Source organism: Leptinotarsa decemlineata, unplaced genomic scaffold (genome assembly GCF_025532065.1).
Source record: "Leptinotarsa decemlineata unplaced genomic scaffold, Ldec_3_MD MMD2_tig00002974_RagTag_RagTag, whole genome shotgun sequence".
NCBI lineage: Eukaryota > Metazoa > Arthropoda > Insecta > Coleoptera > Chrysomelidae > Leptinotarsa > Leptinotarsa decemlineata.
Window position 1 is genome coordinate 3,098,108 of NW_027412578.1, and position 18,177 is coordinate 3,116,284.

The 18,177-nt window shown below is 32.9% G+C and overlaps 1 protein-coding gene across 1 annotated transcript in view; it reads left to right on the plus strand.

Moving 5' to 3' along the window:
- The first annotated feature begins 366 nt into the window (after nucleotides 1–366).
- Nucleotides 367–18,177, plus strand: part of LOC111514297 (uncharacterized) — a 39,560-nt gene continuing 21,749 nt past the window's right edge. The window contains exon 1 of the mRNA XM_074177278.1: nucleotides 367–559. Coding sequence (XP_074033379.1) covers nucleotides 545–559 — 15 coding nt within the window. The 5' untranslated portion in view covers nucleotides 367–544. The remainder of the gene's footprint in view (nucleotides 560–18,177) is intronic.

Below are 18,177 nucleotides of genomic sequence, written 5' to 3' on the forward strand. Positions count from 1 at the left end.
CAGTTTTGAATTTCATATCAACTGTTACTATTAATCAACTGATCGAAATATTTTGGTCCTGATGATTTAGATATTTCATTCATTTTTTTTTCTCATAGATATCAAATCTGATGACAATTTTAGAAAATGGGAGTCCGAACTTCTAACGTTTCCCAAGATACATCGTTAGCCACATTCTAACAAAAGTTATTGGTGCTTTTTCATTTTCCTTTTCTGAAGTAAACATGTCACAAATGCGTTATCGGAAGGTATCGAGTTGATTCACAAATTAGTGAAAACTGCGTGATGCTACGCTAGATACATCTCAATGAAATGGTAAGTGTTATCATCGAGGTGTGTCCTTTCCGCCGAAGCCAAACATATATCACCTGCAACCTATTGGAAATTAGGGTCACCGCCGAAGAATCCACAAGTGTGCATATTCCCCAAGACTTGATCTTCGCCGGTGAAATCATTCCGAATTACTCTTGATTTCTTCAGTCTTCTTCGAACTGTGCTTGTGAGTGCTCTTATTTCTTGTGGATTGACTCCTCTGCTCCGAAAGATGAAAATGCGTTGGGTAATTATTTTTTCAAACGATTATTGATTGATTGATTACATGTATTGATTATAATTATATAATGGACGATTCAAGAGTAATGATTGACTACAGATTTAAAAAATATCAATAAGAATCCATTACTAATGGTAAAAAGTTGATGAATAAAACAATACGTAGACGTGCGTTTGTGAAAGTTTTCAACTTTTATATGAAATAAACTCATATGAAATGTGGGTACTTCGATGAGATGACATTTTCTTACTACTGCCTTCTCTATAATAATATTAATTCATTCATATCAGTAGGTTCAGTCTCTCTGAAAATCTCAGTACAGGGTGACTAATACTAATACTAAAATGAAAAATCTCTCAAGTAATATATTTCACCCTCGTGATTCAGCTCCCTACGACGGATATAGGTATGCCACCCGTGAAATTTCAAATAAAAAGATGGACTTAATGGAACATTATATTATATCATTATTATCTAATTCTATTTCCAATGAATCTCAATTTACTATTTTTTGGCCAGCATGAAGAAGCAATTAAAACTTGCCTTCATACTCAGTGGGTATCAGGATTTCGGTACAATTTCGGATAGGCTGCACCAGCCGTAAATAATTTTATGTGTACTATGATGTGTGAATTACAAAACCTTTTTTTGCAAATGCCAACTTGGGAAAAACAAAATTGCTTATACACCATATCACTTACACATCTTATTTCACCTACACCCGTACATTATAATAGTGATTTTTGGAGAGAAATTTTTTGACTTTTCAATTTTCGAAACAACTACAACTACTAACGAGGTCTTACCTTTTAACGTGTAATTCCTAACACGGAATCCTAACACGGAAATATTGTAAATCAATATGGAATAACTATTCAACTAATAGGTTCAAATTACGAACTGCACATTATTGTTTGATTGAATCTAAAATTGGCTTTCTGACGTATCGATAAAAATATTATAATTTTTGTGTAAGTATTGTAGCACGTATAAGTTGCTGACCCGTCAAAATGTGGATACTTTTGTCATCTTCATTGTGGGCGCCCCTTTCCTGTAGAGGCCTATCCTCCCCTAAATCCGGCCCTGAGTCAACGAATACTTGTGTGCGAAAAGAAGTCTGAAAAGTTTCGTAACTTTGGAGGGCTGTAACTCTGGAAATGAGGATAAACATCGATTTTTTATTTCGAAGTCGTAATTTGCACATAAAAATACGCAAGTATACACAACATTTTTTTCTAAAATCGGCGATCGCAGCTTACATGAAATTTTAACAAAACAGAAACCGACCTCTTTTTGCATTTATTTTCTCAACAAATTGGCCTCGAAGATATTCGATCTATTTATTTTTGGGTTCCTTGCACTGTATAAAAATTATGCCAGCGGATTGATTTTTCGATAAACATTTTTTTTGGAAAAAGTTGTTTATTTAAACGAGATCCACTACATATTTAGTTTCTGTAATGTTCTCAGCGTCCTAGGAGCTAAGTATTATGGATCGATATACAGCGTGACTCACGGTCGATGGTAGGTTAGACGTTTCTGGAAAACGCAAAGCATGATTTTTCTGAAAATATCACCTCTCACATTTCCTTATCTGTTCTATCGATCTAAAATATTTTCAGCATTGCGGCGTTGCCACTTCCATCAAAAAGTCCTAGCAACTTTATTTTTTTAAATGGGACACCCCATATATTAATACATTTTTGAATTCGCTCCGGTATTTTAATACTTTTTTGTCAATAATGTCCTATACCTATCTCAGTCTGTTTTCGAAATAAAAAATGAATTGTGCTAAATATGGTCCAAAACATAGCCTTAATTGAAATTAAGTACATCAGTACTCTCAATTTATGAAAAGTTGATATTTTGATGATAGTTTGGACAAACTTGAAATATTCAAATAACACCAAGGAATCGACTCCATATCATACAGGGCGTGCTAAAATTACTATTATTTCCATTGTACATAAAAGTAGTCAAAAGTTTATTTTTTCAAATAAAACCCTCGGTATATTACTCGGTAAATTGAAAGATGGTGAAAAATGCTTCAAGATGATATCATGTCCCTATACCTAAATCTTCAAGTTTCCTCAATAAAGTCGCTTCTTCTAGAAACATAATTTTTTTAGAATTTGGATTTAGGTAGCAGTATAATTATCAAGCTTATAGCAGTTCGGTTACTTTTATAGGTAATTTACAAAGAGTTATCGACGGTGTTTCAAATCATCTTCCAAAATGAATGCAAATATCGATTATTCAAACGAAGTTCTTATGAAATGATTTATTATACACAAAGTGATCAAATCATTGTCAGAACGTGTAAAAAATTCAACCAAATGTATCCTGAATTAACACCAATGAACGAGAGGAAGTTTGTAAGGTTACAAAATAATTTCCTTAACTATGGCTCGAAGTTTCCAGGGAACAACTGTACCAAAAATCAGTCATTTCTAGGTAAAAAGTAAGATTTTGTGGGCTAAAACATGTGAAAGTACAGACAACAACCGAATAGGATGATTCAAAATAACGAAATTGTAAACAAAATATCACATTTTCACAATAAATGCTGAAAATGTTGTCCATTACATTCTAAACACTTCAAAATGTTTTTTTGTACGCGACTTGTGGTTGCTTTTTCAATTTCCTGGGGATCCAGATCTTCAATACTCCGCACTATTCGCCGTCGCAATTCTTCTTTGGTAGGCACTGGAGTACTGTATACCCTTTCTTTTAAAACACCCCATAAAAAAAGTCAAGTGGCGTGAGATCGGGTGATCTCGGTGGCCAATCCCACGGCCCTAAACGCCTAAACCAACGATCGTCGAAGAGTTCGTCAAGTTTCCTGGAAACTTCCATCCAGTTGAAACCACGAATTCCTATATTCCCCTAAAGGCAAATTTTCAAGAAAATCGGTTACATTCGTCCTTAATATTTATTGTTCTTCAGAATACAGAAATCATTCAGGTCAAATTTTTCTTGAAAGCCCATTTCTTTTGTAACATGAGGATTATGATCAGCCCAAAAATGTTTATTCCTTCTATTGAAAATACCATCCCTCGTGAATTTTGATTCGTCGCTCCAAATTATTTTTGACAAAAATTCCCGATCTTCCTGTGTATGAATCAAAAGGGATTCACAAAAATGCATTCTATGTTCGAAGTCTTCTGCTTTTAGAGCTTGAACTTTGGTAAATTTATAAGGATGCATTCCATGATTTTTCAAAATTCGTTGTACCGAAGCATGTGATACACCTACATCTTTTTCTGCACTGCGAATGGAAGCTTCTGGATATGCATAAAAATATGCCAAAACGTTAACAGTATTGTCCTCATTTGAAGTAACAGGTTTTGGCAATGTTGAAGGCGCTTTTAACATGGAGCCATAGTTAAGGAAATTATTTTGTAAGCTTACAAACTTCCTCTCTTTCATTGGTGTTAATTCAGGATACATTTGGTTGAATTTTCTACTAGTTCTAGCAATGATTTTATCACACTGTCCGTGAATAATAAATACTTTCATAAGACCTTCGTTTGAATAATCAATATTTGCATTCATTTTTGGCGATTTTTGGAAACCATCAATAACCATTTGAAACACCGTCAATAACCATTTATCAATTACTTATAAAAGTCATAACTGTCATAACCTTGATATTTCCACGGCTACCTAGAAATCAAATTCTTTAAAAATTATTTTTTGTACAACTGTTATTGAAAATCTCTTTGATAGAAACACTTCAATCAAAACACCTACCAAAAAATCATTTAGAAAAGTTCACACATGCAGTTCGTGCTATTGGTAATATTGAATCCCTGTGAAGTTACTGACGGTGACGAAGTAGTATTCAGTCCAACTGTAGAAAGTCCTTCATGACTAACCAATAATCCTCTTTAAAACTATCATCAAAATATCAACTTTTCATGAATTGAGAGTACTGATGTACCTAATTTCAATTAAGGCTATGTTTTGAACCATATTTAGCACAATTTATTTTTTATCTCGAAAACAGATAGAGACAGGTAAAGGACATTATTAACAAAAAAGTATTAAAATACTAGAGCGATTCCAAAAATGTATTAATATACGGGGTGTTCCATTTAAAAAAATATAATTGCTAGGATTTTTTGATAGAAGTGGCAACGCCGTAATGCTGAAAATATTTTAGATCGATAGAACAGGTAAGGAAATGTGAGAGGTGAAATTTTCAGAAAAATCATGCTTTGCGTTTTCCAGAAACGTCTAACCTACCATCGACCGTGAGTCACGTTGTATAAAATTATAACCTCCAGCGTTATCGAGAAAGTGTACCCTTTTTACTTAAAAAAAGTGTGGGAACTGGGTTCATTCAGGAAAAGTACCAAAAGTTTACTGTCAAAAAAGTAAGAGTAATTTGATATAAACAATGATAGCGTACGCAGCGCCTTCTAGATGTTACATGAAAATAATACGAAATTATGATATTCCACGTCAAAAAAACTCAGTTTACCAAATTTCGTGCAAATAACAAAAAACGAACAAGAAAGTTCAATTTCAACACCCTGTATCCTCGAAACGGAGCATTTCCAGACACAAGTTCATATAGACTTTTTTTCTTAAAATTGTCTCAGGAATAGGTCACTCGAATATTTTAACGTACTTAGGTTACACCCTGTATTAATATAGATTCAGTGCGGTTTTCAATACACAATGTACTCGTTATAAACGAGAGTTCATGATTAATGATGAGGTGAATGTACTAACTTTCTACCAATAAAACATTTGGGAAATATTGAAACTTAATTTATGTGTTTCGTTTGGAAATGAATGAAATTATATCACCGAATCTTGTTGAAGGAACAGTTTTTCTTGATTAAACTTTTATAACAAAGGATATCCAATTTACATTTGTGTAGTTGGTAGAAATCTCTGTTAACGAGAGTAAACATTGAAAATATCTGGTCCTAGGACTACTCATTTGAATTTTTTCCCTGTGGTTTATATCTAGTATATACTTGGCCGGTACCTGATGAAGATCCATAGTAATTTCATAAACTACAACTTACGAGTTGACCCCCACAAACTTTATTTGAAGAAATATATCACGAACATGTTTCGCCAACACAGTAGCTTACTGTGATATTTATATACCCTACGTAATCACAATTGAGACTACCTACTAAGGTACTCATTCGATCAAAGTACCTAAAACTTCTGCTTCGATTATGATTACCTAAAGCATATTATATCAATTCTACAATCTGGTATATACATTGGTCCAACCGGCAGAACATTTAGGAATCGTATCCAGGAACATCATATGAGATATGTAAATAAGGAAACAAGTTCAACATATTCAAATCATCTTTTAGAATAAAATCGTATCTTTAACGAAGATTTCGAAATTTTACACATAGAAAATAAATGTTTGAAGCTGAATGATTTGGGAGCAATCGAAAGTAATATACCTGAAAGTTCAAAAATTCTAATGAAACCAACTGATTTTGAATAGATCACCATGATTGAAAACCGATTAAGTATTATTATTTATGTAGAATTGATGTAATACGCTTCAGGTAATCATAATTACACTAGTACCTTAGGTATATAGAAATTGTAGATGTTTAAGGTAATTTGATCGAATAAGTACCTAAGTAAAAATGGACGTGATATATTTCTTTAAATCGTAAGGTGTAGCCTATGAAATTATATTATATTCAAAGACATTATTTTCTATGTGAAATTACCCCTTCATAAGGCCGGTGACATACTTCGCGATTTCCGAGCGGCTTTTCCAGCGCGGTTTTCGAGCGATTTTTTATTTCTATGCCAATCCCTGCATTTAAGTGTGTTTGTGAGACAGAAGCGACCCCGTTTTTGCCAACAAATTGAAAAGAGACAAAGCATCGAGGGAGGTAGGGGCACTTGTATAACTGAAAACCTTTCTTTTCGGGTTCCTCTTTCAGTAAACGTCGTACGTCCTTCGGTAGTGTCTTCCAGCAAGAACGTCTTCTGCTTCCAAAGCAGAAATATCGCAGCAGCAGCAGACTTCATAGTGTTTGCTTTGAAAGCGCGAATGATACTAGAAGACGACAAGGGGATATTCTGTCTTCAGTCAGAAATCCGGACTGACAGGAAATGGCGGACACTGTCAGGTACTGACTGTAGCGATTTTTACTCAGCAATTTCCGCTCGGAAACCGCGCTGGAAAAAACCTCTCGGAAATCGCGAAGTATGTCACCGGCCTAAGTGGGTAAAATGTTCTCTTGAATTGAATAATCTTCAAAACCTGTTTCACAACTACTGAAATATATAAAGTTGCTACCCTTGTTTTGGTGTTTCTTTTCCATTCCAGAAAACTGTAGCCTGATGTGCTTATTGAAAGAGCTTACATATCGCATGGGGCTATGCTGGTATCTTACTTAGCGTTGTGTTATTCTCTGCTATGAAACTTAGTGGAGGACAAGTTATAATGAAGCTCTAGAATAACATATTTGGCATCATGATACGGGATTTCATACCAAAATATTCAAAGCATTCCACCTTGTATGGTAACCATGGCAGGAAGAATCCTGCCATGCGCGTTATCAAAATTAGTGACAGGGTACAAAAATTTAGGGCCAGGGTACCAAAATTAGTGCCAGGAAACACACTTATCATTTTATGAATAATTCATTTCGTATTTACGTAACACTTCATTGTGGGATGTCCACTCAATAGTTTACAAAACCGCAACACATGTATTCAATGGCAGAACACTTGTTGCGAAAACTTTGCTTTGATATTCGACCATACTTTGCTTTCTATTTATGCAACTCTTTGACCTTGGAGTCACAAGATAGATAGATATATAGATACATTTATTTCAACACAGTATTTTATAACCATTCACAATAGTGGCAGAATATTTTTATCTGAGACACACGTCAAAAAAATTCAAAATATCAGTATGTGAATGTATAGAATCATCTCGTTGTGATGAAAATATCATTATTCCAATTTCATGTAAACAACTTGAGTATGATGAACTTTTCTTACGAATTTCATTAGTTCAAATTTCCATTGTCTGATATGAAAGAACTGAAAGAACTGTATTGGTTCTTTCAGGTATTTCTAATCATTTTATATCATATTAGACAATGGAAGCCCGAAATAATTGAATTCACCATGAAACATTGTCAACCACCTTCAAACAAACTTTTCTAATGCTGGTTAGCACACATTCAGTTGTGAGTTAATATATCTGATAGTAAAATTGTTACCAATTGGTTACAAATTATTATCTTTTCACATACATACATATATACATACTATACATAACTGGCACACCCCATTCATAGACCATCATCTGTACCGAATTTATCATGTTGATGTAAGATCATTTGAAGTATTTGATTTTCTTCCCATCTATGACCTCGAAAATTTCTGCGCGTCGAATCTACGGTAAGAAGCACAACATTATTCAGGTGAAAACTGAAAATATTGATTCAACTATTCATTTAATAGAACTGAAATATTATTAATATTATATCACTAGATAACACATTTCAACGTTCAATACAAATATTGCAATAACTCTGAATACAGGTTTAATAATTAAATTTATTTTTTGGGTATTGACACTATGAAGGTCTTATGATGTATCACGATAAATTACTTACTGAATGTAGGATTTCAATAATGATATAGGTATTTAAATTTCAACAGAGAAATTATTTTTTTTGGTGGTTTTTAGTTTCAACAAATACGTTTGTTTGATAAAGATTATATACAATAAATCGAAATAGTTGCGTTACAGTAAACAATAAATTCTATGAAAAAAGTGAATGTATTTTACTGTTGAAAATAAAATGAGCGATTAGATCACCTTTTCAACTTCCAATTGTAATATTAATAAGAGAACATTTGTAGAATTTTCACATCTGCTAATGGTCATTATCATTATTCTTTTACACTAATTACCTTGTACTTAGAAAATAAGTACAACTGACTACTACACTGAAAGAATAATTAACAACTTTTCAACAATAAAACTGAAATGAACCAACATGAATCTAGAATACAGTTTTAAAAAAATGAAGTTGAAGGAGCTAATTTGAACTGACAATACAATTTGTTTGCGCTATAGCTAGAATCCGTATAGGCGAGCGCCAGGTCGATCTCCAGCGACGAACTGGACTTTCGAGAAGAAAACAATGTTTCTTTTTTGATTGAACAGTAATTCATAGGAAATCATCAAACAATTCAATGGATGAAATAGTTTTGACATTGTTATACTTAAAAAACAGCTGGTTTGTGAAAGAATTTTACTAGGGAGGTACAAAGCCAGAAAAAGTTTTCCCAGTTGACTAAAAATTTTATGACCATTCAATTCAGGACAAAGGCATTCAGTTATTCTGGATACATCTTGTTCTATTAGCTCTCAACATTATATTATTTTAGAATCAAACATTTTTTAGGTTACAAAATTGTGTTTGATATTTATTCATTAGAGTTGTTCATTGAAATCATTTCCTTTCACAATTTTGAAGTAAAATCAATGGTCATAAATCACTCTGAATTCAGTATTGTACCTACATTATTTTTCAATAGCTATTTGCCAATAAGACACTCCCACAAATGTACTAATCTGATGAGAATATCCATATCCTATAGTGTTGAAATCTATTACATAAAGTCTATATATCGTATCCCAACTGTTACTAAGGTCGGTGATAATGATCTGCTTACTAATTTTTGAAGATAAATTATAGTATATAGGTATTAATATTCAATGTTTTTTCGGTGGGGGAATGAAGGGAGCAAGAGCATTTTTCTGTAATGTAGTTCTATGAATTCTATTACCAACTTGAATGAATTATTTTGTTGATAACGATTCAAGTCGGAGCAAATTATTGTTATGAAAAATCCTTGGAATTCAAGAAGATCATCATCATATCCTCAACGGAGCTTCAATCTTTGGAATTGGCAACTGCGAGCATTTTATTTGCTAACTTTGTTTCCTAGTTCTCCAACTTACCCAGGGGTATATCCTGGATTCATCTCTGCTTGAGAATAATTTTTCATTTTTTGGATAGAAGAATTTTGATTTTTTACCTCTCCATCTCCAAATTAATCAATGCAATAACAGTTACAAAATTTTCAATTGATTGCTTTCTTCCTTTCTTTGGGAGATTCCCATTTTTTTTTCATAAATATGGAGAAGTAGAAAGCCAAAATCTTTCTTTCTCCTGAAAATATACCTCTTTTGATTAAATTTTTGGTTTTGTTAGCCCACTAAACTGCGAAAACATACCTATCTTGACACATGTAAAATCATTGTGTAAAATCGAGATGTCTAGACACGAGTTCCTTCATAAAAATTCGCAAATACCAATGTCTAAGTTGAAACCTTTCTTTGATTCAACTAGAATTGACAGTAGTTGAGAAAATTTCTGAAGTTGGGTTAGGTTAGATCCAAAGTGATTGGGTTTATTCGACCCTCCATCGCAACCCGCAAGGGTTTATTGTGGCCCACACCTATTCACACTCTACCAAATAAACCCAGCTTCTTAACGAAGCCGATTAATTTGTATGGTGGGTGGTGTTTCAGGACAGATGGTGAGAGTACGGCTCTGAACACTGTCTTCCGACAGTCCGAGTCTCTGCATAAGATGATTCAAATAACTGCGACCTGTGAGAAGGCATCTTAGGCATCGTAGTTCATCCCTACTGTATTCCAAGAACTGTTTGGTATCAAGCTTCGAAGGGTGAATAAACGCTTTGAAGTGAGCCAATCCTGAAAGATTCTTCCAGAAGCCCATAAATCTTCTTGCCATCCAGGTGTTCAAACCATTGTTTGGCAAAGCCTAAAGCGATGTCAATAACAGGTTCTGGTCCGATGAAGCTGCTTGCAGCACCCTTCTTTGCAAAGGAGTCAACAGCCTCATTACTTTCCAGGCCAGTATGGCCAGGAATCCAAACCAGAGACAATCTGTTAAGTCTCCCTATCGAGGAGAGGCGTTTTTGGCAACTTGCTACCAATTTAGACGTTGCTCGATAGGAGCCAAGAGCTTCCAACGCCGCTTGACTGTCCGAGAATATTTTTATTGATTTTTTGAGGTTGGATTCTTTCAATTTCTCTGAAGTTGGGTACCTAGCTTCAGTTTCCAATTCCTCTCCAACTTGTTATTCTTCATCTCTCTGCTACAAAAATGAAGAATATCACAGTTGCATTACCACAAGTATGAGGTACAAAATCTGCATAGCTACCGATAACGAAGAGAAGATTTTGAAAATGTTAGACTTCTGTAATCCAAAATTCAGTTCAATGAATCGAAAAAAACGAATATTACGAAGATAATTCTCTTAAGATCAATGAATCATGAGAAGGAATAATCATGAAGAAATTAATAAAACATGTTCTTCCAAGGTAGAGTGCTTTCTTCAGTGCACTCTGTTTATTATTTCTCGGTTTAATGAACAGGATAATGATATATTTTTGTTCAAGTATGAATTAAAAAATTAGTTAGTTGGGTATTCGACAATTAGAGGTGACGCAAGCGAGTGTTAGTTTTGTTGAATAACTTTTAACAACTACTATCTTAACTCTGTGGTCAACATTGCATAATACGTGCTCATGCGGATGAGCATGAAAATAATGCTTCCTCACACTCAACAAGATTCTAAGTATTGGGCGATATTTTGATTAAAATAGTACAAGAAGTTGAGAAATAGTACACTGCGAATTACAAATCCAAAGTCAACTTGGTTCATTTAAGTACAAAAGAATGGTGATTTTGACTAAATGTCTGCTGATTTTTCATCAGACCAGTGTTTTTTCGAAGTGTACTTCTTATTTTATTCATTAATTCAATTCAGGACACAGGTCAATGAGTGACCTCTAGTCTAGCTTTATGTGACCCATACTAAAGGTTCCAGATCGTGCTTGCAGAACTCATCTTACTGTGAATGAATGCATAGTGAATTGATTCGATTGTTTGTTTCCTCGTGAAATTTTTGCACACCCTTTTGTAATATCCCATCATTCTATTACATTCATTAATTGTGTAGTCTATGTGAATCACAAAGCTCATTTTACTGTCGAAAATGACGCGCCTAAGTCTTTTATGTGATCCGTCCTAGTAATGAGTATAAATAATGAAAGGAAATGAGATTAGGAGTCACACGTTAGAAGGTAAGACCTCGTTAATCATTAGCTCGCACAAGTTTCAACTTCTGGGGGTTGTCGTTGAAGGTTGAAGGTGCGAGTGACTGTGAAGGAATAGGTTCATCATTTCAACCAGGATAAGAAAGACTTAGGTTAGATGCCGAAATTTTACTGGTATAAGGAACAAAATTGCACGTAAAAATGATCTAGATATTTGAACGAGATGCTTCTGAAGTGTTCAGTAGGTTTCATCAATTACTTTTTCTCCAACTCTGTATACAATAACAGTTATATGGTAAGAAAGTGAAGAGTCAGTGTTTTTTTTATTATTTGATCCAAGAGTTCAACCCAGCATAGTGTACTTTATATTTCACTGAAATGTTACATTAAAAGTATGAGCTCCTACGAAAAACATTACTGCATGAAAGCAATTTCAAATATCCTGGCACAAAAACAACTGTGGCCCAGTGCAATTTTATGTTGAATTATTTTTTTGAAGTCATTGTCAAAGTTGTAAATGAATTAAACAGAAATTGAAATCACTCGTATTGCTTCCTGATGTTTTCATCTGAACTACGGAGACCATTCCTCAATATTCCTCCTGTTGAGACATTGACTTCAACAAGCTATACAATCTTTTACACGCGTCTACCCATGGAGAGTGGCCTCGTAGAGAAAAAGATCAACTACTCTCTCTCAGGAGCATAAATAACAAACTTCCTATTCAACCAAGTACCACAAGTGAGATTTGTGGTACATCTGATGAATGATGTGTTTTTGTGCTTTATTTTCATCTGATGAGTGAAATAAGACGTAACATATTGCATACTCATTTACTTTTTTTGTGAAAATCTTTGTTTTCTTGTATAGGATGGCCATACAGATAAATATTCTCTATACATCAGCAGAATTACGTATTTCCCGGACATGGCCGAAAAAAAGCTACTTTTTCGAAGAAGAAACCTCCGGGAAGTGGGTACTTTCCAGATGGTTGTCGAAAAAAAGTTTTTTTCAAATATTTTGAAAACTATTTCAAACCAAAAACATAAAGGTTTTTGGCATAACATCCACATTAGACAAAATAATTAGAGAATATCATCACACTAGAATGAAACACTTACATCGTTGAATTATGTGATTATCTTAATTTATAAAAGTTTCCTTTCAAGTCCATACTAATGTACCCATTTTTATTTTCGATTCATGCGACACGCTGTCTACTCTCTTAGAGTCGGTATATGATGTAAACGACATCAGCCTTGAAGTGTCGTATGAATTAATTTGTTATTAATGACTTGTTTTTCCTGACAAGCACCAGTAACGCCAAAGGTTCAGATGTCAACTATTGCTAACTTTCTCTTTCTGAAATGGAATTTATTAATAAATGAATTTTTATTTCTCTACCTTTTGCTTAGAAATCTGCGCCCATACATATTCATTGGTTACATCTGTATGCTAATTGGTGGGTGACTTGATCCACAATCCACTGTTTCTATGTTCTCACGAGAAAATAATTTTATAGCTTACACGATTTACGCATCTATATTCTGCATATTCTTTTTTTTATAAGTTGTATGAAAAAACCATGAAAATAAAATAATGAGTTACTTGAACAATTAGTTGAAAACGATAATGGACTGAGGTCAGATTTTTCAGTGAACTGTTCTGTATTTCTTTCACAATTTCTCTGATTTTCTCATTTCTGGTTTTATGTTTTTAAGTGGCACAATTAATTTCATTAAATGAATCACTGATGCTGATGGGGTGATAAGACAAGAGTCTTATTTGAATTGAAGGGGTTATATTTTCAGGAGTGATTTGGGAAAGAAAGTTTTTGGCTTTCTACTACTCTATCTTGATACAAAAAAAGATTAGGGAATCTTTCAAAGAAAGGAAGGAAGTAATCAATTTGAAAATCAGTAACTCTATACATGGATGTGTAGATCATGCAAAGAAGTAATTTTCAGACACAAACTGAAAGAAAGTCCTCCTGAAACAGCTACTTTCATATAAACATTGAATTACACGAAAGAAAAAAATTCTTTCGAAACAAATACTTCTATATGAATACTGAATTATACAGAAGATACTTTTCTCTGAAAAATTATAGGAGTTGTGCAAAATCTGTCCTCAGTCCATTATCGTTTTCAACTAATTGTTCAAATTACTCATTATTCTATTTTCATCGTTTTTTTATACATAGAAAATTATCTTCTGTATAATTCTGTGTTCATATAGAAGTATTTGTTTCGAAAGAATTTTTTTCTTTCGTGTAATTCAATGTTTATACGAAAGTAGATGTTTCAGGAGAACTTTTTTTCAGTTTGTGTCTGAAAGTTACTTCTTTGCATGATCTACACATCCATGTATAGAGTTACTTATTTTCAAATTCATTACTTCCTTCCTTTCTTCGGAAGATTCTCTCATCTTTTTTTGTATCAAGATGGAGTAGTAGAAAGCCAAAAACTTTCTTTCCCAACAAGAGCCTTATTCCGAAACTTCGAAGTACACCATTGAATGTAATTTTTTTTATCGATACTATTTCATATCCTTCTAGCGTTTCTACGGATGATATTTGTTTCAATTCCATAACGAATCTTTGGACTACAAACAATAAATGGAAATAATTGATTTTCGTATAACTAAATGTTCATATGACAGAATTTATTTTTGAATTACTTTTTTCTTCGTGTAATTTATTGGTCATGTGAAAGTAGTTGTTTCGAAAGGGCATTTTTCCAGTTTGTATCTAAAAGTAACTTCTATTCATAATGTATAGTCGGAGTAAACAATATTGTGTAGTCTTAAAGTTGTCGGCACACTTAAACCGATACATAAAAATGAACTAGCAGCTAAATAGTCCACGTGGACTGTAGACTTGACGGTTCGTATTGGATAATTTTTACTAACCGAGTTTTATGATTGGCTGAAGAGTCATAAAATTAAAATTGAAGTCATGTTACGATGACGAATAGAAATTGGAGAATGCGAGGATGGTTATCGCCGTCGTGTTCAGTTCAGGAACTGATCGCGATTTGAGTGTTGACATTCGATATTAGTGTAGTTATAATTACTTAGAATGTTTGTTATCTGTTTAAAATGTGGCGTCCTTGGATAAGTACTAATTGTAATAACGAATGTGATAATATAGCAGACTTTTTCCAGTGTAGTGATTCCAATAGCGATGGTGAACAATGAGAAAAAGAGATACCAGTAAATAAGATTCATCTTATTCATCTAATAAATCATTGAAAAAAATAATATTGGACTGTTATAAAAGCAATGAGATTCCTACAATTGAAATCATAAGAAATTGAATAATTTTGGCCATAACTTGAGCTACTGTGAGAAAACTCTTCAGAATTGGATAAAGAAACTAGAATTTTGATTTAGAATAATAAACAAACGTCAAGCAGTTATGGAAAGCATAAGAATAGTGGAATTGCGTAACAAATACAAAACAAAATGACTAAATATAGACAAGAACAACGGCTAATTCTCTATTCGATCAAAACTTGGTATGACACTTACGACACAGTTACGAAAGGGTGGACTGTTGGTTGGAGAATGTGTACGCCTAACATGCCTGCAAACAGAGGATCGCGACTAATCATTGTGCATTGCGGAGGAAGTGAAGGATGGGTTACGAATTTTTTGAAATTATGTGGAAAAAAACTTGAAGACCGCAATGTTGACTATCATTAGAACATGGAACCTAATATTTTTGAGGAATGGTTTGAAAACACATTGATCCCAAATTTGGATGCGAATAGGTTACTAGATCTTGACAACGCTTCCTATTATTCGTGACAGCTCATCGAAGTACCGAATAAAAATTTGAGGAAAGATGAATTACAAAGTTTTTTATGGATAACAATTTGTATTTTGAAGATTACTATATCAAAAACCAACTACTTGAAGTTTTGCAAACAAAAACATTCGAAAAAGTGTATGCTCTTGAAGGTATTGCTGAAAATATGGATACACCATACTGAGACTTCCCCACTATTTTTATGTTTCCAATTCCATCGAGCTGATTTGGGGAAAATTGAAACAAACCATCAGGCGTAAAAATCATTTTCCAAAATTTGATAACAAGGTAATAGATCTAATCAAAGAAGAAGCATCTAATATTATCAAAGAAGGCTGGCAGAAAAAGATTAAAACAGTAATTTCAGTTGAAAAAAAAAATATACGGTGTCATTCAGAAGTATTTTCAATTATCACCTTGTTATTTCAATCCCTACATTCCCACTTACCTATATAAACTAAATATTTATTATATATATTATTATATACATTTTTATCTTATATATTTTATAGTTATTGTGATTGTTATATAATCAGAAATGATTATTGAATAAAGAAATTATTTAGCTCCCTATCTTCGTCTTCCATGAAGACGATTGTGGATACTACCAATCGAAACGTCGTGACATAACTTGGTTTGAAATCTTTCAATTTTCATTTTTTGTTAATAATAATTTTTAATTTTCAACTTTTATTAATATTTCAATTTTAATTTTTTTGGTTGTTGTTTGATTCTATGTTATTTCTTTGTAATTTCAGTTTTTTTGTTCAAATAAAATTGTTATTTTCGGTTAATCTTTTTAATTTTTTTCAGGGATTTCAGATCAATTTATATTGATCAGTCCCAACTGATGAAATACAATATCTAAGGAGTTATGGCAAAGTCAGTGCTATCGCGCGGAAGAATGAATTCAAGCGGTTTCACAAACCGATGCGTAATGAAGAAAGATTGCAGTTGCGTTGGTTTTGTTTTACTGTATAAATCACTTTGAAGGTTGAGGTCGTATGTTTGTTTTGTGTTGTCTTCAGATAGATAGGTGGTAACCTTTTCCTAAATTGAAGTCAATAGTTGTTTATATTTATCAGTATGAGTGGATCATTATTAAAATATTATCCTTGTGGATAATGGATCCAAAAAACGTGCGATGATTTTGTAATTTCTCGTATGTCTCATATTCTCTGTATGAGAACTATGAATTTCGACATCTTCAACTTTTGTGGCATATTACTAGGGCACGGTTCCACATCACGAAGTATTTTGTTTAAAATATTTGTTAACCATCACGTCTTTTTATGACTCTCATTGTGTACTACAGACAAATAGCATTTCATCTCTTTCGAGTCCTATTTCGTGACTTTCTACAAGTACAGTAATTGTATAACTTGAATAAATAAACGACTAGAGTCATGTCTTCATTTCAGTATTTCTATAGATAATTGAATATTCGAAAATATTCGAGAAGTTTGTTAAGAAATTCAACTGGAATTCATTTCCTGGTGGAGCTGGAAGATCTTCATATTTCAATATTCAACATCATGTTGAACATCCAGTTGAAGGTTCCTATGGCTGGGATTTAATCAAATAAACGAATGAATGTCATTACGTAGTGATATCGACACATTCGTGATATGAAGTATTAATTTTATGAATGAATTGAGTGTTTCATCTTCAGGGCCGTCTTTAATCTATTGGAGGCCCTGGGCATAATAGGATAATGGGGCCCCTATGACTTTGACAGAACACTATTTTGTTAGAATAGACAAAAAAAATAGATAAACAAGGTTAAATATTTATTTTTAATAACAATCACATGAAACGAATAGATAAATGTAATATAGTCCACAAAAGTAACTTCTTTAGCATTTACAGGTTAGTGCTTAAAAATCTATGTTATTTGAAGAAAAACCCTTCTAGATTTCAGATGGGCAAAATCGTTAATCACATCTTCAAAATCTATGCTTTTTATCACATCAGATTTTATCGACATCAGCGACAAACTGGTTAATCTCTCTTGAAGCATTGTACTTCTTAATTCATTTTGAATTCTTTTTAATTTGGAGAAGGAGCGTTTCCCACTGCAGTTAGTTACCATCATGCTTAAAAAGATTCTCAATGCGATTTCTACATTTGGAAATGTGTCTTCAATTTTGTTGTCTTTCAAAAGTTGATATATTTTTAATATACAATCCTCATTTTCAGTGTCAACAATTTTCAAGTATTCTGTTAAATGCAAACATTCTGTTTGAAGGTGATTGACAATGTTTCATGATGAATTTCACTAGTTCGGACTTCTATTGTCTAATATATAAAATGAACAGTCATCACCCGAAGATGATTGTGGATACTAACAATCGAAACGTCGTGAACTAACTTGGCTTGAAATCTCTTAACTTTTCAGTTTCATCTTTATTTTCATTTTGTATTTCTTTATTTTTATTTTTTGTTCAATTGTATTATTTTTACTTGTATTTTATTTGACTATTATTTCATTTCAGGTTTTTTTGCCTAATATAATTGTTATTTACAGCTATTCATTTTAAATTCTTCTTTTTTAGTTGTTTCAGGGATTTCAAATCATTTTGTATATTAGACAATGGAAGTCCGAACTAGTGAAATTCAGCAAACATTCTATTTCTAACCTTTTCTCATTAACATCTTCATAATAAATTTCAACAAATTCTTTGCAAC